General features: G+C 46.0%; 2 protein-coding genes across 2 annotated transcripts; both read left to right on the plus strand.

Annotated features, from left to right (window-relative positions):
* Positions 1-1,221: 1,221 nt before the first annotated feature.
* On the plus strand, positions 1,222-12,057 carry LMAN2 (lectin, mannose binding 2). The gene is made up of 8 exons (XM_069077606.1): positions 1,222-2,007; positions 2,338-2,456; positions 6,214-6,331; positions 6,689-6,768; positions 7,205-7,366; positions 7,508-7,622; positions 10,262-10,381; positions 11,214-12,057. Exons 1-8 carry the CDS (start codon positions 1,788-1,790, stop codon positions 11,372-11,374), a joined length of 1,095 nt encoding a protein of 364 aa, XP_068933707.1. The 5' UTR covers positions 1,222-1,787; the 3' UTR covers positions 11,375-12,057.
* A 2,198-nt stretch (positions 12,058-14,255) lies between these two features.
* TMED9 (transmembrane p24 trafficking protein 9) lies at positions 14,256-17,444 on the plus strand. Its single transcript, XM_069077607.1, has 5 exons — positions 14,256-14,524; positions 14,700-14,800; positions 15,341-15,466; positions 16,014-16,160; positions 16,378-17,444. Exons 1-5 carry the CDS (start codon positions 14,320-14,322, stop codon positions 16,525-16,527), a joined length of 729 nt encoding a protein of 242 aa, XP_068933708.1. The 5' UTR covers positions 14,256-14,319; the 3' UTR covers positions 16,528-17,444.

The raw sequence follows: 17,444 nt of genomic DNA on the forward strand, positions 1-17,444 counted from the left end.
CCCCACTCTAATCCTTCCTCCATTCAGCCACCAATGTGATTTTTATTAAAGCACAGGTCTAACCATGTCACCCCCACCCCTCACCCCCTACAGCTCTCTAATTGCCTCCAGGATGAAATATACAATTCTCTATTGGGTGTTCAAAGCCCTTCCCCTCCTACTTTTCCAATCTTTTTATACCTTGCTCTCCACGTTCTATTCTTCAATCCAGGGACACTGGCCCCTGGCTGTTCCATGAACAAAACACTCCATCTCTAAGCTCTAGGCATTCTATCATGCTGCCTCCATGCCTGAATGCTCCCCATTTAGGTCTACTAACTCTCCTGCTTTTGTCTTTACTAAAATCCCATCTTCTACAGGAAGCCTCTTCCAACCCCTCTTAATTCTAGTAACTTCTCTCTTTTATGTCCTGTTTATCCTGTATGTAGTTTTTCTGTACTTATACGCTTGCTGTCTCCTCCATTAGATTGTGAACTCCTTGAGGGCAGGCATTGTCTTTGGCCTCTTTTTGCTTCCCTAGCTTTTAGTATAGTGCCTGGTACATAGGACATATTAAATGCTTAATAAATGTTTATTGACTGACTGACTTACAAATTGTATTTATATACCACAATTTGTTCAGCCATTCTCCAGCTTATACGGGCACACATTTCCCTTTGGCAGTACAAAAACTGTTGCTAAATTTTTTTTTTAATGCATTAATTCCCTTTTCTGCCTTCTCTACTAAGTCATTAGCCCGGCTTCTACATTCTCGCAGCATTAAGGGACTGGCAAAAGAAACTATTAAAGGAGAGAGTGATGGAGGGATGCTAAGGGCTCATTAGAGGATCAGTGATGAGGAAGGTGAGTGGGCGGGTGGGGAAGGTGTTAGGTGAGTTTGGTGCTGGAGGGAGGAAGGAAAGAACTCAGAAGAGCATCATCGAGGCTGGAAAGGGGCGGGACCTAGATTAGGGGCGGGGCTAGGGAGGAACGGACAACGTTTGAGGTGGTGGAGGAGGAGCTGGAGAGGGCCAGACTACGGAGGTGGGGCTAGAGGCAAGGCTAAAGAATAACTAAGGCGATGAAGCTAGGGGCGGTACTAAAAGGAGTCAAAGCAAGGGGTGGAGCAGGGGGCGGGACTAAGGAGCCAAAGGCGGGGCAGGGGATGGGTGCAAAGCACAGGGGTTGGGCAGGGGGCGGTGTTGGAGCACTGATGGGACTGGGATGAGAATAGGGATTTCATTTGACTGGCTCCTCTCGGATGCTGGACAGCTCAGAGAAGCGATCTTATTCAGCCCTCGAGATAGAGGGGGCAGACTGAGGTTCGGCGGAGTCGTAAGTTAATTGGTGAATGTATCCTCTTCCTGCTGCTCCGCGAGAGAACGCCGCTCACTTGGACTACTAGTCCCTAAATGCCCCACTCCGCGCGCTGCCTGCTGGGAGAAAGAGTCCCGTGTAGTCCGGAACCTAATGTTCCAGCGACTCTGAAGATACGCCTTCTGCTTCTTTATTGGATTCGCCACCAAACGTGCTCCTCCATGATTGGCTAAGGCCTTTGTCTTGTTGAGGTTCTTCCCCCACCCCCTCAAGAAGCCGGCAAGGCCAGATTTCCAAACTTTTCTGGGAAAGGAAGGAAACTATAGGCGTCACAGAAATTCATCCGGCCAGGTTTTTAGCTTGTAGCTGCGGAACTCGCCTATTCTCTTTTCCAGCAGCACCTCTTCCTTTTGTTTCCGGCCGGAAGTTATTGGAGAATGCTCCCGGAAGGCGGAAGTAAAGCTGACGGAAGTTAGGGAGAGGCGAGGAGGATGGCGGCTGGGGCAGCAGCCAGGCTTGGTACAGTTTGGGGCTGGCGCTGGGAATGCCATAGTTCGCAGATGGGGGGGAGCCTGAGCCTTTTCCCCCCGGTTCTCCTGTTGCTGCTACTTTTATTGGTCGCACCCGCTCCCCAACCCGCGGCTTCTGATATCACCAACGGTAACAATGAGCACTTGAAGCGCGAGCACTCACTGATTAAACCCTACCAGGGTAAGTAAGGGGAGAGGGAACGGGGGCGTGGTTCGAGGTGGGGGAGGGGGAGGAAGGGAGACCCTGGCGTCTCCGGAACTGATCTTGGAGCTTGGTGGAGGGCCTTGGTCCCAGTATGGCTGAGAAAGTTCCCCTGGCCCTCAAAACTTCCTCGGGCCAGTACTCTCCTGGCCGGCCCCTCTCTAGGTTTCCCCTAGAACTTTTAGCCATCATTCTGTCTTCAGTCTTGTCCTTTGAGAGAGACCTGGACCACCAGGATCCTCTCCCCGCCCACACTCCCAGATTCTCCAAATTTGGTATCTCTCAACCTACTCTTTGTCCACTCTGTAGGGGTTGGATCCAGCTCCATGCCCCTCTGGGATTTCCAAGGCAGCACCATGCTTACCAGCCAGTACATCCGCCTGACCCCTGATGAGCCTAGCAAAGAAGGCTCTATCTGGAACCACCAGGTAATTTTCAACACCAGGTTGTGGATAGGGAGCTAATGGGTTTTACTTTTGACGTCGAGAAATTTCCACGGATTAGGGAAAGTACTTTCTTCCTTTTTCCCCTTTCTGGGTTATCCAAGAGACATTATTCATAAAGGAGGAGTTCTCTGACTGTGGGTAGCTTGTACATTGTGGAAATCCCTTAGGAAGAAGGACAAAGTCAAGAAAATGAGTGGTCTTCCTGTTAGGGATGCATTGCTTAAAGAAAGGATGCCAAATATATGCCAGTTTGTGATGATGAGTGTTTGGCTTTGCATGTATCTCTTTTATAATAGTGATACCATACCTTGGTAACACGTGGTTATATTTCTGACGTTTATTTGTCAGGGTAAAACCTCACAATGAGCATTCATAAGCACGGCTTTGAGGAAACTAGAGAGTGAAAGGAGAACTTTGTGGCAGGGCAGTGTTTGTCTGGGGCCTTACTTTGAGAAGTGCTAACTCTTCCTAGGCCTTTGATCACTATACTGGAACTTTGGCTACCTGCCCAGTTTCCTCCCTCTGCTTCATCTACCTCTTCTCCACTGAGTTCAAATGTAACCATGAGTACCCTGCTGTCACTATCTCTCCATGCCTTCAGTTACAACTCATCTCATTCATCCCTTTCACATCCAGGTTTCCTGTAGGACATTTATAATAGCTTCCGCACTTGAAGCTTTCATGTAGTCACAAAACGTTAGAATGTAGAATGTCAGAGTTATAAAGGAGTTTTAGGTATCAGCTAGTCTAATCTCACAACAGAGTAGGAGGCTGATCGGCTTACTTAAGGTCATCTCCCATTGATCTGCTCTGTTTCCCACACTTTGAACTCCAGAGATAGTGTCACTTAGGAAGAGAACCTCTTTCCTCAACTTCTAGTGACTAGTGACAGATGTATTAAACACCTACTAAGTTCCAGGTACTAAGGATATAGTAAAGATAAAAATAAGACAATTCCTTTTTATAGTTTACTGGGGAAAGCAACATGTTCACAATACATGTAATATATATACTAAGAAAATGCAGAGTAATGGGAGAGTACTGACAAGATCAAGAAAGGTGGTATATAGAAAGTAACACCCGTGCTCAATCACAAAGGGAACCGGGAATTCTGAGAAATGAAATTGAGAAGGGAGAGCATTCCAAACCTGCCAGCCAGCTTGTACAAAGGAATAGAGGTGGGAGATAGCATGTTACCTTTGGAGCAGCAGATAGGCCAATTTGACTAATGAAATTGGGTAGGTATAAGTGGGAAGGATGGGGCGGTTAGGTGACGCAGTGAATAGAGCACCGGCCCTAGAGTCAGGAGGACCTGGGTTCAAATCCAACCTCAGACACTTAACAATAGTGTGGGACCTTGGGCAATTAATTTAACCCCAATTGCCTTGCTCCCCCCTCAAAAAAAAAAAAAAAAAAATATAAGTGGGAGGGATATGTCAGTTGTAAAATTTTAATTTGAGGCCAGAAGATGGGGGGGTCTAAAATACCAAATAAAGGAGTTTGTATTTTATCCTAGAATCAATACTGAAGCTTTTTGAGCTTTGACTTGTGCTTTAGGAATATCAGTTGGCTGCTGTATGGATGGATAGACCAGAAAGAGAACAAACTGCAGGTAGAGAGGGCTCTTGTGGTAGTCCAGGCAAAAGGTGTTCAGCACCTAAATTGAAGTGATGACTCTATGAGTGTAGAGAGGGAAGTGGATTCCAGAAGTATTGTGAAGGTTGAAGCAACATGAATTAGCAGCCATGGCTTTAGGAGCAGAGGATAGTAGAGAAGTGAGCATGAGTCTTGGGAAGGGTGGTGGGTCCCTTTTGACATGGTGAATCTGAGATACCTGTGGTAATCTGGATCTTACTCAGTAAGAGTTTGGTGATGTGGGAATGGAGCTCAGTGGAGAAATGAAGGCTACAGAGAGATGATAGTTGATCTTGTGGGAGGGGATGATGATGGAAAAGAGGAAGGGAGTAGGGTGGGGATAGGGGGCCAGGGGAAGACACAGGGGAACACATCCAGCTCCTTGAGGAAAACAGGAGGACAGAGGCACTTTCCCCCCACATCATGTTTTATTTACAGTGGGTGTTAAACTACATATCTGATCTACACATGGTAAAGTCATCAGTTTGTAAGTTTCCTTCGATCCCTCTTCTAGGCCCTCTACCCCATTTACCTTGTCCACCTTCTCCCTTCCCTAAGAAAGAAATTTAGTTTATCTTCGACTCTTTTTTTTGGGGGGGGGGGGGCGCATTACCTCATGTATGAGAGGCAGCAAAGTATAATGGGAAAGGCACTGGGTAGGCAGTATAAGCCTCTGAGGCTCAGCCCTGACTCTGATTAGCTATAAGCCCTTTGCCAAGTCACATGCTCTTTATGGGACACAATTTGTTTCTCTGTGTGATGAAAATGTTGGACTAGGTGATTTCTTACATGCCCTCTAGCTCTGGAATTCTAGTCTAGGTTACTGTTAAGGCTTGTCTGTTCCTTGAATGCTTGAATGCTCAGCCATATTAATTTTTCTTTCCCAGTAGTGCCTCAATGTTTTTTTGTTTAGTTGAGCCTGACTCTTTGTGACCCCTATTATGGGATTTTCTTGGCAAAGATACTGGAGTGGTGTGTCATTTCCTTCTCCAGTGGATTAAGGCAAGCAGAGGTTAAGTGCCTTGCCCAGGGTCACACAGCTAGTGAGTGTCTGAGGCTGGATTTGAACTCGGGTCTTCCAAGTGCAGGCCAGTTGTTCTATAGGATTGTGGGAGCCATTAGATGACAGACACCTAAGCTGTTAAAGAGTATCAGTTCATTGCTTTGTAATTGGACCTCAGTTTATTCCTCTGTGTGTTTACAATTGTAGGTATATCTATGTGTTGCCACATGGGTTTCAGTATGCAATTTCCTGACAGCTAGAGAGGACTTTTAACTATTTCCCAGCACATTTCTATATGCCTATGGGTTCGGCTTTACTTAACAGGTGTGTAAACTGAGCAGGGCTTTGTAACCCTGTATCAGCAATGCCATATTCACAATGCCTATAGAGATTACAAATATGCTGATATAATTATCCATTACAAAGACCTTTTAAACCCCAAATTTCTTTTGGATAGAATGTACTGTCTCTTGTGAGCTCCTTGGCACATAGATGACATAACTTGGTCCTTGTGTGCAAGTGTTCACACCCAGAATCCCAAACCTTAGAATAAGAAGAGGCCTCAGAAGTCAAAATTCCACTGACCCCTTTTTTTATAGATGAAAAACCTTGGAGTTTAAAGCTGAGTGAAACCTAAAATTTAGGGATATCTAATCTAACCCCCTGATTATTTTACTGCTAGGAAAACTAAGGCGCATAGAGGGAAAGTGACTGGCCTAAGGATACATAGCCAGTAACCTGCAGGGCTGGGAGTCACATTCAGGTCTTCTGACTCTAATTCCAATGCTTTTTGCACAATATCATGCTCTATTGTTCTCTATGACTGTATCATATCATATTTTGTGGGGATAGAAGCAGAGTTGCTGTGAGGCCCAATTCTGATTTGGTGTTATGGTTCAGAAACATCAGTGTATACAAAATGTCTTTGGGATCATGAATACTAGATCTGCTGAACAACAAAGTTATTGCAGTAGTTAAAAATAGTTAAAAAACATAGAGAGTAGAAATCCCTGGCCCCCGGCCCTTAGGTAGTGAAGATAACACAGAGCCCAGTGGTTTATAGGACTGTGGCCAGCACTGACTGTCTCTGTTCTCTACCAGCCATGCTTCCTCAAGGATTGGGAGATGCACGTCCATTTCAAAGTCCATGGCCTTGGGAAGAAGAGCCTCCATGGAGATGGCTTTGCTCTGTGGTACACCAGAGACCGCCTTATGCCAGGTGGGGTTAAGATGATCAGGACCCTCCCCCCAGTTGTAGCAGTCATTTCATTCTTTAACCTTTGGCCCCCCGGGGAATGGTAGTCCTCTCTGGATAAGCCCACAGCTTATAGCCACGCACTCTTTTGCATCAGTAGAGGCCAGTTCAGTATACTGGGCCAGCATCATCTTTCTTGGAGGAATGAAAAGGGTGACATGGAAAAGGGTTTGTTGGTAACTGAAGAGTCTATTCCTTGCTGGTTGGGGAGCATAGAAAATAATAGGGTCATCTCTGTACTCTGCTAGTGGCTTCTGTTCTTGGGGAATAAGGAATCCTTTTGAACTATGGGACTGGAACTCTCCTTTCTGCCTACTCTAGGTCCTGTGTTTGGAAGCAAGGACAACTTCCATGGACTGGCCATCTTCCTGGACACATACCCCAATGATGAAGCTACTGAGGTGTGATTCTGGATATACTTGATGGTAGAGTTAGGATATGGTGTGGGAGAGCCAGGCCCCAAATCAGTCAGTCCAGACCTACCTAATCTCTTAAGTAGAATTTTAATTTGCTATTGAATCACAGGATTTTAAACTAGAAGGGACCTTAGAAATGCATTTGGTCCAGTCTTATAGAGGCTTCTAGCTATAGGGCTGAAGGGAATCCTCTTCATTTTGTAGATGAGGAAACTGAGGCTCAGAGAGATAAAATGACTTGACTTACAGTGGTGCTAAGTGTTAGAGTGGGTATTTCAATCCATGTGCTTTGTGAATCCAGTGTTCTTTCCACTATCTCATGCTGTTGCCTTGACTTTGGGTTGAACTCTTATTTCCTTTTTGGGTAGGGAACCAGTGGCTCAGGCATTGGAATGACAGGTGTCTCTGTCTCTGCCTCCAGCGTGTATTTCCATATATATCAGTGATGGTGAACAATGGCTCCCTGACATATGATCACAGTAAGGATGGAAGATGGACAGAGCTGGCTGGCTGCACAGCTGACTTCCGCAACCAGAATCATGATACTTTCTTGGCAGTGCGCTACTCTCGAGGACGACTGACGGTGAGCAGGACGTACTCTCGTGGACTTCCTTTTAGGAACTAGGCATTGGCAACTTGAGTCTAGAGCTGGTATTAGAAAACTGAGGGAGGGCTGTGATAAAATGACAGCCAGCTTTCTCCTTGTCTTTCATCTCTACACTAGGTGATGACAGATGTGGAAGATAAGAATGAGTGGAAGAACTGTATCGACATTTCTGGGGTGCAGCTACCCACTGGCTACTACTTTGGTGCCTCAGCTGGCACGGGTGACCTTTCTGGTGAGAACCTTGGGGACTAAGTGGACTGAGAGGTGTTTGTGAGAATGTCTTCCAATGAGGCATGGAGTAATTTGGTGCAGCTTCAGTGTCTCGTTCCATTTTGTGTGTGTGTGTGTGTGTGTATTGGGGGAGGGTGTTGGGGAAGGGGGGGGTGACTTTGGTCAACATAAAGTATCATAAAGAAGCAATGATGAGCTTCCAGACTGGAAGATTCCTAGCTTTTTTACCAAGTACAGGATAGGGGAGGCACAAGCTAGACATTCATTTATGTGAAAAAGATTTGGGAATTTTAGTGCCAGCTGAAGCTAGCTCCATGTGAGTCAGCAGGGTGTCAGCTTTTCTGATTCCTTACTTAGCTTTGATCAAGACAAGCATAGTACCTAGAACATAGGAGGACCACTGTGCTCTGAGTTGGTGAAAACACATTTGGAGCATTGTGGTTAGTTCTGGTTGCCATAGTTTAAGAAGGACATCAGTTGCAAAGTTGTGGTAGGCTTCAAGAATCAGTTGACGGAACTAGGGCTGTTTAACCTAGAGGAGAGAAGAATTAGGAGAGGGCATGACTGCTGTCTTCAGTCACATTAGATTCTTCCTGGACCCAAATGAACAATGGATGGAAGTTGGAGAGAGGTGAATTTGCACTTGATTTAAGGAAAAACTTGCTGACAGAGCTTTTCAAAAATGGAATGGGATGCCTTGGGCCTTGGTGAGTTTTGAGATCTGGGATTCCATGTTCCATTAAGGTCATCTTCAGTCTTGCTAAGGCTACTAGACAGTTGGACCAGTGAGATGCCATAGACCTAGGACACCTGTATTTCATCAGTGTTTGAGAAAGTGTCCTATGGTAAATATGTCCTTGTGTTAACAGGGTCAAAATTGTGAACTGAATAATAAATTGATTCAGGACCAGTTGAAAGACTAGACCCAAAGAGTGATGAATATTGGGCTGATGTCAGTCTGGAAGGACATTGAGTGGCAATTGCAGGGCTCTACCCTCCCTTCTGTTCTGTTTGGACATCTTTATCAATGATTTGGATGAAGGAGTATATGGAATGTTTACCACATTTACAGATGACATATCTTGGATATGTTTAGACAACCCAGAAAGATCATCCAAATCTGCTGAGATGAGATTTATTGGGGCTGAATGTGTAGTCCTATTCTTCTGCAGTTAATTTTCTTTTTTTACTTTATTTACTTTTAGTTTACAACATTCGGTTCCACAAGCTTTTTGAGTTCCAAATTTTCTACTCCTCCCTCTCCTTCCCCCTTCCCCCCATGGTGTCATGCAATCTGATATAGGTTCTACAAATATCTTCACATTAAACATTAGTCAAGTTATAAAGAAGGATTATGACCAATGGAATGAACGAGAAAGAAGGAACAAAACAAAAGAGAGAGAGCAAGTAGTTCGCTTCAATCTGCATTCAGACCATAGTTCTTTCTCTGGATGTGGATAGCCTTCCATCATGAGTCTTTTGGGGTTGTCTTATGACTTTGTATTGCTGAGATGAGCCCAGTCTATTAAAGTTAGTCATCACAGATACAGTGTATCTGTAATTGTGTACAATATTCTGGTTCTGATCCCCTCACTCAGCATCACTTTATGTAAGTCTCTCTGATCATTATGAAGTCCATCTGCTCCTCATTTATTATAGCCCAATAGTGTTCCATTACATTCCAATGCCACAACTTGTTTAGCTGTTTCCCCAAACAGTTGGCATCCCTTCAGTTTCCAGTTCTTTGCCACAAGTATTTTTGTACGTTCAGGTCCTCTTCCCGCTTGTATGATCTCTTTGGGATACAGCCCTAGAAGTGGTAAGGTGATTTTCCTGATAGCAAGTTTGGGCTGTGGAAGAATGTGCTCAGCAGTAACTTGTGCGAGAAAGTTTGGGAGGTTTCAGTGGATTGTAAGCAGGCTTAGTTTGTGCCAAAACTGTGGCACAGCTGCATTACAGAGAAGACAAGTGTTGACAATATGGTGATTGGCCTTCCCACTGTACTCTTGTTAGCTGAAGGTCTAATGGACAGATTAGACTTGTTCTACTTGATCCCAGAGAGCAAAAGCAGTACCAGTAAGGAGAGTAACAGGGAGGCAAATTTCAGCTTTGCACATAGAATGACTTTCTATTAGGACTGTCAAAACCCCCCACAAAATTTGCTCCTTAGGAAGGTAGTAAGTTCTTAGGCAGTGAAATTATCGGAGCAGAAGCTAGATATGCTGTCATCAGAGGTGCTGTAGACCAGATTCATTCTTGTAGATAAGGCTTGTACGAGATGACCTCTAAGATCCCTTCTAGCTGTGAGATTCAGTTGGGGGAATCTGCTTCAATTCTGGAATTTCTATGCTGAGAGAAAGAATGAAGGCTTCCGGGGCTAGGCTGCAGGAGAACTTAACAGATGACATTTGAATTGGGTTGTCAAAGATAGGTAGAAATTCCAAAAGGTGAAGAGGAGAATGACTGACGTTTCAGGGATGGGGAACTATTAATAAAGGCAGGAACATTGCAGAATGTGTTCTCATGAGTTGAGGGCAGTTGAGGCCAGAGTCTGCTGGTCCTCTGAGATGGGAAGAGGGAGGGAGGTACATTTACAGGAAGGAGCTTCAGACTGGATCACTGTATGCCCTTCTCCTATAGACAATCATGATATCATCTCAATGAAGTTATTCCAGCTGATGGTGGAACACACTCCGGAGGAGGATAACATCGACTGGACCAAGATTGAGCCCAGTGTCAGTTTCCTCAAGTCTCCCAAAGGTGCGTTTCCAGCCTGGTCTAGGAGACCTCAGCTGGGACCTTTAGCTAAAAAACTGTGGCTCTGGCTAGAACAGTAGTAACTACAGTGTCATCCTGGGGGAGCCTGGGGCTATAGTTAGATGCCATGGATTCTGGCAGAGAGAGAGAGTTCAAGAGGTGATAGAGAGAACCCTACATTTGGAATCAGAGGGTCTTGGTTCGATTCTTTTCTCTGCTGCTTATGTACTACCTGTGTGAACTTGGGTGAACCACTCTGTGAGCCTCAGTTTCCTTATCTGTAAAATGAGAAGGTTGCTGTAGAGAGCCTCTGAGGTCCCTTCTAGCTCTAAATCTATGATTTTGTCATGAATTTTTGAAGAGTCCATGACCATATCTGTGGGGGTGCTCCCTCACTGACATAGGATCCCGCCTCCTCTTCCCATTCGACCTAGCCTTAGTAAATGAGTTGAATTGGTTTGGTAAGAAAAATTTATCCCATCATAGCCAGCCCTTTGGTAACGAGCCTGTCCACATTTATGTAGGATCATTCTTGAGTGACAGCACAATCCATCACTGGGGCTATCCTTGAAACCTTCCTAACTTTGTAGGACCTTTCAGAGATTGTCTTCCATTGGCATGTATAGCCTTCAGTAATTCAAGGTCATGTCTGTGCCTGAAGGGAAAACTAGAGGAAGGTTCGGCTACTCTTGTGCCCCCGGAAGACCCAGTCCCAGTCTCCAGCTGTGTGATTTGGCTCAGCTCAGCTTTCCAGGGAATACATTGCATCTGGGAGGGGGCTGGGGAATGGTGTCCTCTTGGTGCCCTGCTCTCACTCTCTCCTCTGCTTCCTCAGACAACGTCGACGACCCCACGGGGAACTTCCGCAGTGGCCCCCTAACAGGTTGGAAAGTGTTCCTGCTTCTGCTCTGTGCCCTGTTGGGGATCATCGTCTGTGCTGTGGTGGGAGCTGTGGTGTTTCAGAAGCGACAGGAGAGGAACAAGCGTTTCTACTGATTTGGTGTGGGGAAAAAATGATTGGGTGAGGGAGAAGGGAAGCCTGCCCCAGGGGTTCAGGCAGTAATGTGAACTTTTCTACTTGGGAATTGTACAAAAAACAAAAACCCAACAACCTTATTTCTTAACCTATTTGAAAGAAATAATTTTAAAGTATTTTCATACATTTCATTTCTAGCCCAACTTGGGGCAAGTGACAAGAACTTGGGGACTATGGCCTGGAGTCAACTCAGCCTAGAGAAGGGAGTAGAGGGAGGGAAGGAGAAAAGCCTGGCTTATCTGGTCTGTGACTGGGCCTTAGTTGCTGTCTCCTGCCCATGGATAAGGCCTCCCCATCCCAGCCCTGAGCCCCACAGCAGTGAAAGGAACATGTTTATTGCATGCTCATCCCTGCTTTTGTCCTCTGCTTGGGCTTGGGGCAGTAGGGGCTCTCAGAGGAGATATATAAATGCTGCTGACTTGTCTCCACTTGTAGGACCTAGTAGCAGAGTAGGATCTGTGTGCCAGCAGGGATTTCTGGTTCTGAGATGGCCTTTCCATCTACCTCTTGAACCAGGCCCAGCACCAAGGGAAGGTAGTCAGGGCTGCAGCCTGGGAAATGAAACAGTGCAGTGAGTGAGGCTGCCACTCTGGAAAGCAAAGGACTGTGAAGTTTTGCATAATAAAGTGAATAACCAAACTCACATGCTTGTTGAAAAGGTCTTTCTTCCTCTGTGTTATGTCATTATGGCACCATCTCCTCATTTTATTGAGCAGACACTTATCTACTTACCATGTACAGAACATTGTCTTTGGGCCTGAGGGAGTTACAATTGAGATGGGCTTTTCCCTCTTGGAGTTCATTGTATAATGGGGAAAAATGCATACACCCAACTGGGGTAATACATTCACTGCTTTTAAAACAATCCAAAGGAGAAGGTTATTCCTTATAGGCAATAACAGCAAGCTTCCTACAAGGGAAGATGACATTTGAATTGGACTATTGAAGATAGGTATAGAAATTGCAGCAGTGAAAAGGGAAAAGAGTTACATTTCAGTGATGTGGAACTATTGCATGGCAGTAACATCACAAAATGTTTTCTGGTGAGTTGAACACAAAACAGTCCAGTTTGGTTGGAAGTGGGGAGAAGTAATGGGACAATCCAGTTGAAAAGGTAGAGTAGCCCACAGTGGGGGCCTGTTTGGTCTTTACTCAATAAGCAAGGGAGCTATCCAAGATCTTGGAGAGAAGGAAGATTTAGTGAGATTGATAGTTTGGAGAGAAGAGAGTGTGGAGAAGAAATGCTTGGTCCAGAACTATTATTTCATTAATGTAGGAAACTAATGCTGGAAAAATCCCCTCTACTAATTCAGCTCAGCAATTGCTTTTAGTTTAGCACACCTTTTAGCCTAGTACAGCTGTCCACAGTGGGGAACTGAAAACAGCCAGATCCTTTGGTATTATCAAGTATGATTGAAATAAAGTTGCAGGCCCTCAGCATTTCAGGAAACTTCAAATTACTCATTTCCAGTAACCCGTAGCTAGTGTATTTGTGAAGCATTTTAATTTTACAAAGTATTTGCACATCTGTTAATTCACTACATCCTCATGATTAGTATAGCAGAGTGGGGAGAGAGCAGTCCTTGAGTCAAAAAGACCTGTTGAGTCTTCTCTGATACTGTGTAATCACTGTTAAGTTATGCAAGACTAGGTTATAAAAAGTCCTCTGGGTATTTTCATGTCAGGAGTTTCCAACACTATCAAATCAAGTCCAGACAAAATAAATTATGTGATCCTTGACATTCATGAAAAAGCAGCAAGGTGGGGGGAGGGAGGGGCCAAGGTTGTGTCTGGCCCCAGGATCACTGTGCAGAGCTCCTTTGCTCCTTCATTGGATTTCAGGGTCTCTGAGATCTTTCTTATGTGCTTTTCCTTGTATGTGATTCCAATAACCATAGCAATAGTCAAATTTCCACATTTCTTTGCCCTCCCAAGTCATCCAAAGCTGTTATACTCTCAATGTTGGAAAGGACCTCAAAAGTCACTTAGTTCCAACCCAAAAATAAATTCTTGAATCCATAGGAAAGCAGCAATCCCCTCTACATTGTAGTCTACAGCATCTGGCCTCAGCTTGAAAATACAGTGATTTTCTAACATCACCAGTGTTTCTAGTGAAGCAGCTTATCCACTTTTGGAGAGTTTCTGTCAGAAAAATTTTTATTGACCTGAAATCTGAGTGATTACTATTTCCCTGTGGGGCCAGGTGAAATAAATAAAATCCTTCAAAACACCTACAATGGTTTGCCTTTAAATTCACTCTTCTCTTTGGTAAACATCACCAGTTCTTCCATATGATCCCCAGTTGGCATGAATTCAGGTCTCGTTACCATCCTGGTGCAACTTCTCTGGACCCAGTATTCCAGGTGTGTCTGGCTGATCTGAGGGCGGTCATTTTTTTTCCCCCCTCCATGGTAAAACTGAGGTGAGCTAAATTGTGGGGGCTGTGTGGGTACAGAATGATACCCTCCCGGTGTGCGTCAATCTGGCTTTCATATTCATTACAAACCTTACTCTCAGCCCCTTGAGGCAGTAGTTAGAGATAATTACCTCCATTTTACAAACGAGGATGCTAGGGTTGAGAGCTTTCGGAACTGAGTTTATAATCCCAGTTTCCAGAAACCTAATCTAGTGCCTCAGACTGCGCCCTATCCCTCCCCCCAACCTAGCAGTCCCACAAGAAGCCTACATCCTCCAGCCCCGACGATTAACTTGATCTTCGGAGAGCGAAGACTGGATTCCAAACACCTAGAGTCCCGGAAATGGTCCTAAAGGGGGCGTTGCCCGGAGAATCCAAGCGCCAGGCCTCTCGGGAGTTGTAGTCCTGAGCCGCGAAACTCGCCGTCCCACAAGGCTTCGCGGCGGCGCGAGGACAGGACGTGGCAGAGCGGCCGGCTGGTAGGGGAAGATGGCGGCAGAGGGGAGAGGGCTCTGTGACAGAGCCGGGGTCTGGATCGGGGTGAGAGGCGGAAGCCGGCGCGGGCCGGCCCGCTTGTTCGTGCTGTTGCTTCTGGTCGGGTTGGCAGCCCCTGGCTCCGCTCTCTACTTCCACATCGGGGAGACGGAGAAGAAATGCTTTATTGAGGAGATCCCAGATGAGACCATGGTCATAGGTACGAGGGGAGGGGGAGTGTTGAAGAGGAGCTACCGGGAGTGGGTGGGGTCACGTGACCCTGCTGGAAAAGTGGAGGTAGAAACGCTGGTGGGAGCGGGAGCTGGGGGCGACTGGTGTGGGAAAGGGGCGGTGACCCCGCTTCCCCATCGGTGCCCCTCTTCTCCTTCCCGCAGGGAACTACCGGACCCAGCTGTATGACAAGCAACGGGAGGAGTACCAGCCTGCCACCCCTGGCCTGGGCATGTTCGTGGAAGTTAAAGACCCGGATGACAAGGTGAGAAGCCCGCGGGCTCCCGGGGCGGAAGCCCCACCCAGCACCAGTGTTTGGAATCTGCGGAATGGGCAGGGGCGTAAGAGTGCTCTCGAAGGGCTTGCACTCCTGCTCCGGTCCCCCACCCTCCCCATCCCACTTGTGTTTGTAGATCTGTGCCTTCTTATTTGGATTGAGTCCCTCACTGGGGCAGGATCACCCAGATGCATGAGTTTGGAAAAGTCACTTCTCCTCCCGACTTCACTTTGCTCATTTGTAAAATGAGAAAGGTAGACCACTTGGTCTCTTAATTCAGGCATTTCATGATTTTAACCCTTTGGGAAGTAGGCATCTTGGATGTCTTAGACTCCCATGCACAGCTACAGGTCTAAAATCTCAAACTGCCTTTTCCAAACTTCCCTATTCCCACCTGTGAGATGGGCTATGAATAGCAGCCATTTTAGCAAGATTCCCAAGAACAAGGTGACACTACAGCATATTAAGAAGTTTCTAGTCAAGTTTCCAGCAGTCCTTGTTACAACAAAGGCCCTTTTCCCCCTCCAGGTTATTCTTTCCAGGCAATATGGCTCAGAGGGCAGATTCACTTTCACTTCTCACACTCCTGGAGAGCACCAGATCTGCCTGCACTCCAATTCCACCAAGTTTTCCCTCTTTGCTGGAGGCATGCTGGTAAGTGTTAGGAAAGGTTAGTTGGCAAAAAGGAAAGGGTGAAAAATATGGGCAGTCAAGGAAAGAGTACACAGGGCTGGGAGTAAGGAGGCTCAAATTCTAACCCTGGTTTTATCACTGCTCTTGGGTAAATTGCTTTCTAGGCCTGTTTCCATATTTGTAAATAAGGCACTTAGCTCATTTCTTAAGCAAGTTCACCATCAGCTCTGATACTGTATGATTCAAAGTCATTTTCCCTTTTCGATGCTCATTTTTTTCCTTTATAAAATGAAGACCTTGGACTAGATGATCGTCTGATATTATATAGTTCTAGAATCTCTGTACTCCTAGAACAGGTATCTGGTGGTTTCTGTGTGGGTGAAGGAATCAGGGTAGAGTGAGGTAGTTTTCAGAAGGTAATATGACATAAAAGACTAACTGGGGAGTGAACAGTTTTAGGGCAGTTGGAGATTACATGTCCTGGACCAGATTTGCATCTTGTCTTCAGTGAATGGAGCTGTATACCTTGACTTTTATACTTGTTTCCTTTTGCTTCCCCCCCACCTAGAGGGTTCACCTGGACATTCAGGTAGGTGAACATGCCAACGACTATGCAGAGATTGCTGCCAAAGACAAGTTGAGTGAGCTGCAGCTTCGGGTACGGCAGCTAGTGGAGCAAGTAGAACAGATCCAGAAGGAGCAGAATTACCAGAGGGTAAGGGATTGACATGGGATGAGAGATGGGGCTTCTGGGTGGAAAGTACTAAGTACTCAGTGGAAAGGAGGGCTGTTACTTTTTCGTGGCTGGCTTACTTGTATCATTATTGGCCTCTGGGATCTAGATTAGTTCCAAAGACCCTGGTCCTCTGGGATATAGATATGAGATACTTTGAAAATTACTATTAGCTTAAGTCCTTTTCACTTTCCCACAGTGGCGAGAAGAGCGGTTTCGCCAGACCAGTGAAAGCACAAATCAGCGAGTTCTGTGGTGGTCCATTGTCCAGACTCTCATCCTTGTGGCCATTGGTGTTTGGCAGATGAGGCACCTCAAGAGTTTCTTCGAAGCCAAGAAGCTGGTGTGAAGGGCCTGGGACACGGGCAAGTGAGAGTTTCTTCCCAGATTGCAGGACTAATGGGACTGTCTTTGGCTTATCCTGCCCCTACATCCAGCCACAGCTGATCCCCCTCTGCTGGCTCTGATGGGAAGTGAAAAGCCTGGGATATCTTCCTGCCTTCCAGGGCAGCTCCCTTGCTCCCATTTAAAGTAACAGGGCTTGGGGATTGGTTTCTTTCTGTCAATGCAGGGAAGAGGATGAGTTTCCAACCAAAAGGAAACTCATTCTCCTCCCTGGCTAACTTTGCCTCTGCCTTTGACTGACTCTTTGGAGAGAGTCAGAAGGCAGCTGGTATCCTCACCCTGGAGGATGCTTGCAAATAGCTTTATTGTCTTGCTGAGTGGCGCCTGGACTTGGGCTAGCCCTTCGAACTGGGGCTCTTTGCAGTAATGCCCCTGGGGAATGGGCCTAGGAGAAATCACTGCTGGTGAAAGGGACTACAGGCCTTCAGCACTTCACAAACACCAGTGTTAACTTTTCAGGGATTGAAAGTTGGCTTTTGATTTCCTTTTGTCTTCCTTTGTTGGCTTGAGTCTTTGAAATTGGGCAGGACCTCAGACAGCTTGGGGTCTTTCTTATTCTCTCACCTTGTCCTGTTGGGTCTGGGCTCTCCCTAGTGGGATATCCCTCAGGTAGAGTTTGACCCCAGTGAAATGCATAATGGGGAAATGGAACTGTGGCATGAGTGAATTAATTTCATTCAGCTCCTTTCAGAATGTATTTTGTCCTCTCTGGGTTTGGAGCCAGAGGGAATGGAATCGGGCAAAGTGGCTTTAAGCACTGGGTAGAAGGGGATGGGGTTACAGGAATTTTAGTTACAGGTTTCATTGTGAATACCTCTTGGTTTGTTACATGTGCCCAATAAAAACATTTTTGGCCTGGTG

This window comes from Petaurus breviceps, unplaced genomic scaffold, assembly GCF_028583685.1.
Source record: "Petaurus breviceps papuanus isolate PSGF00001 unplaced genomic scaffold, PetGlider_PUasm1.0 90994, whole genome shotgun sequence".
Taxonomy (NCBI): Eukaryota; Metazoa; Chordata; class Mammalia; order Diprotodontia; family Petauridae; genus Petaurus; species Petaurus breviceps.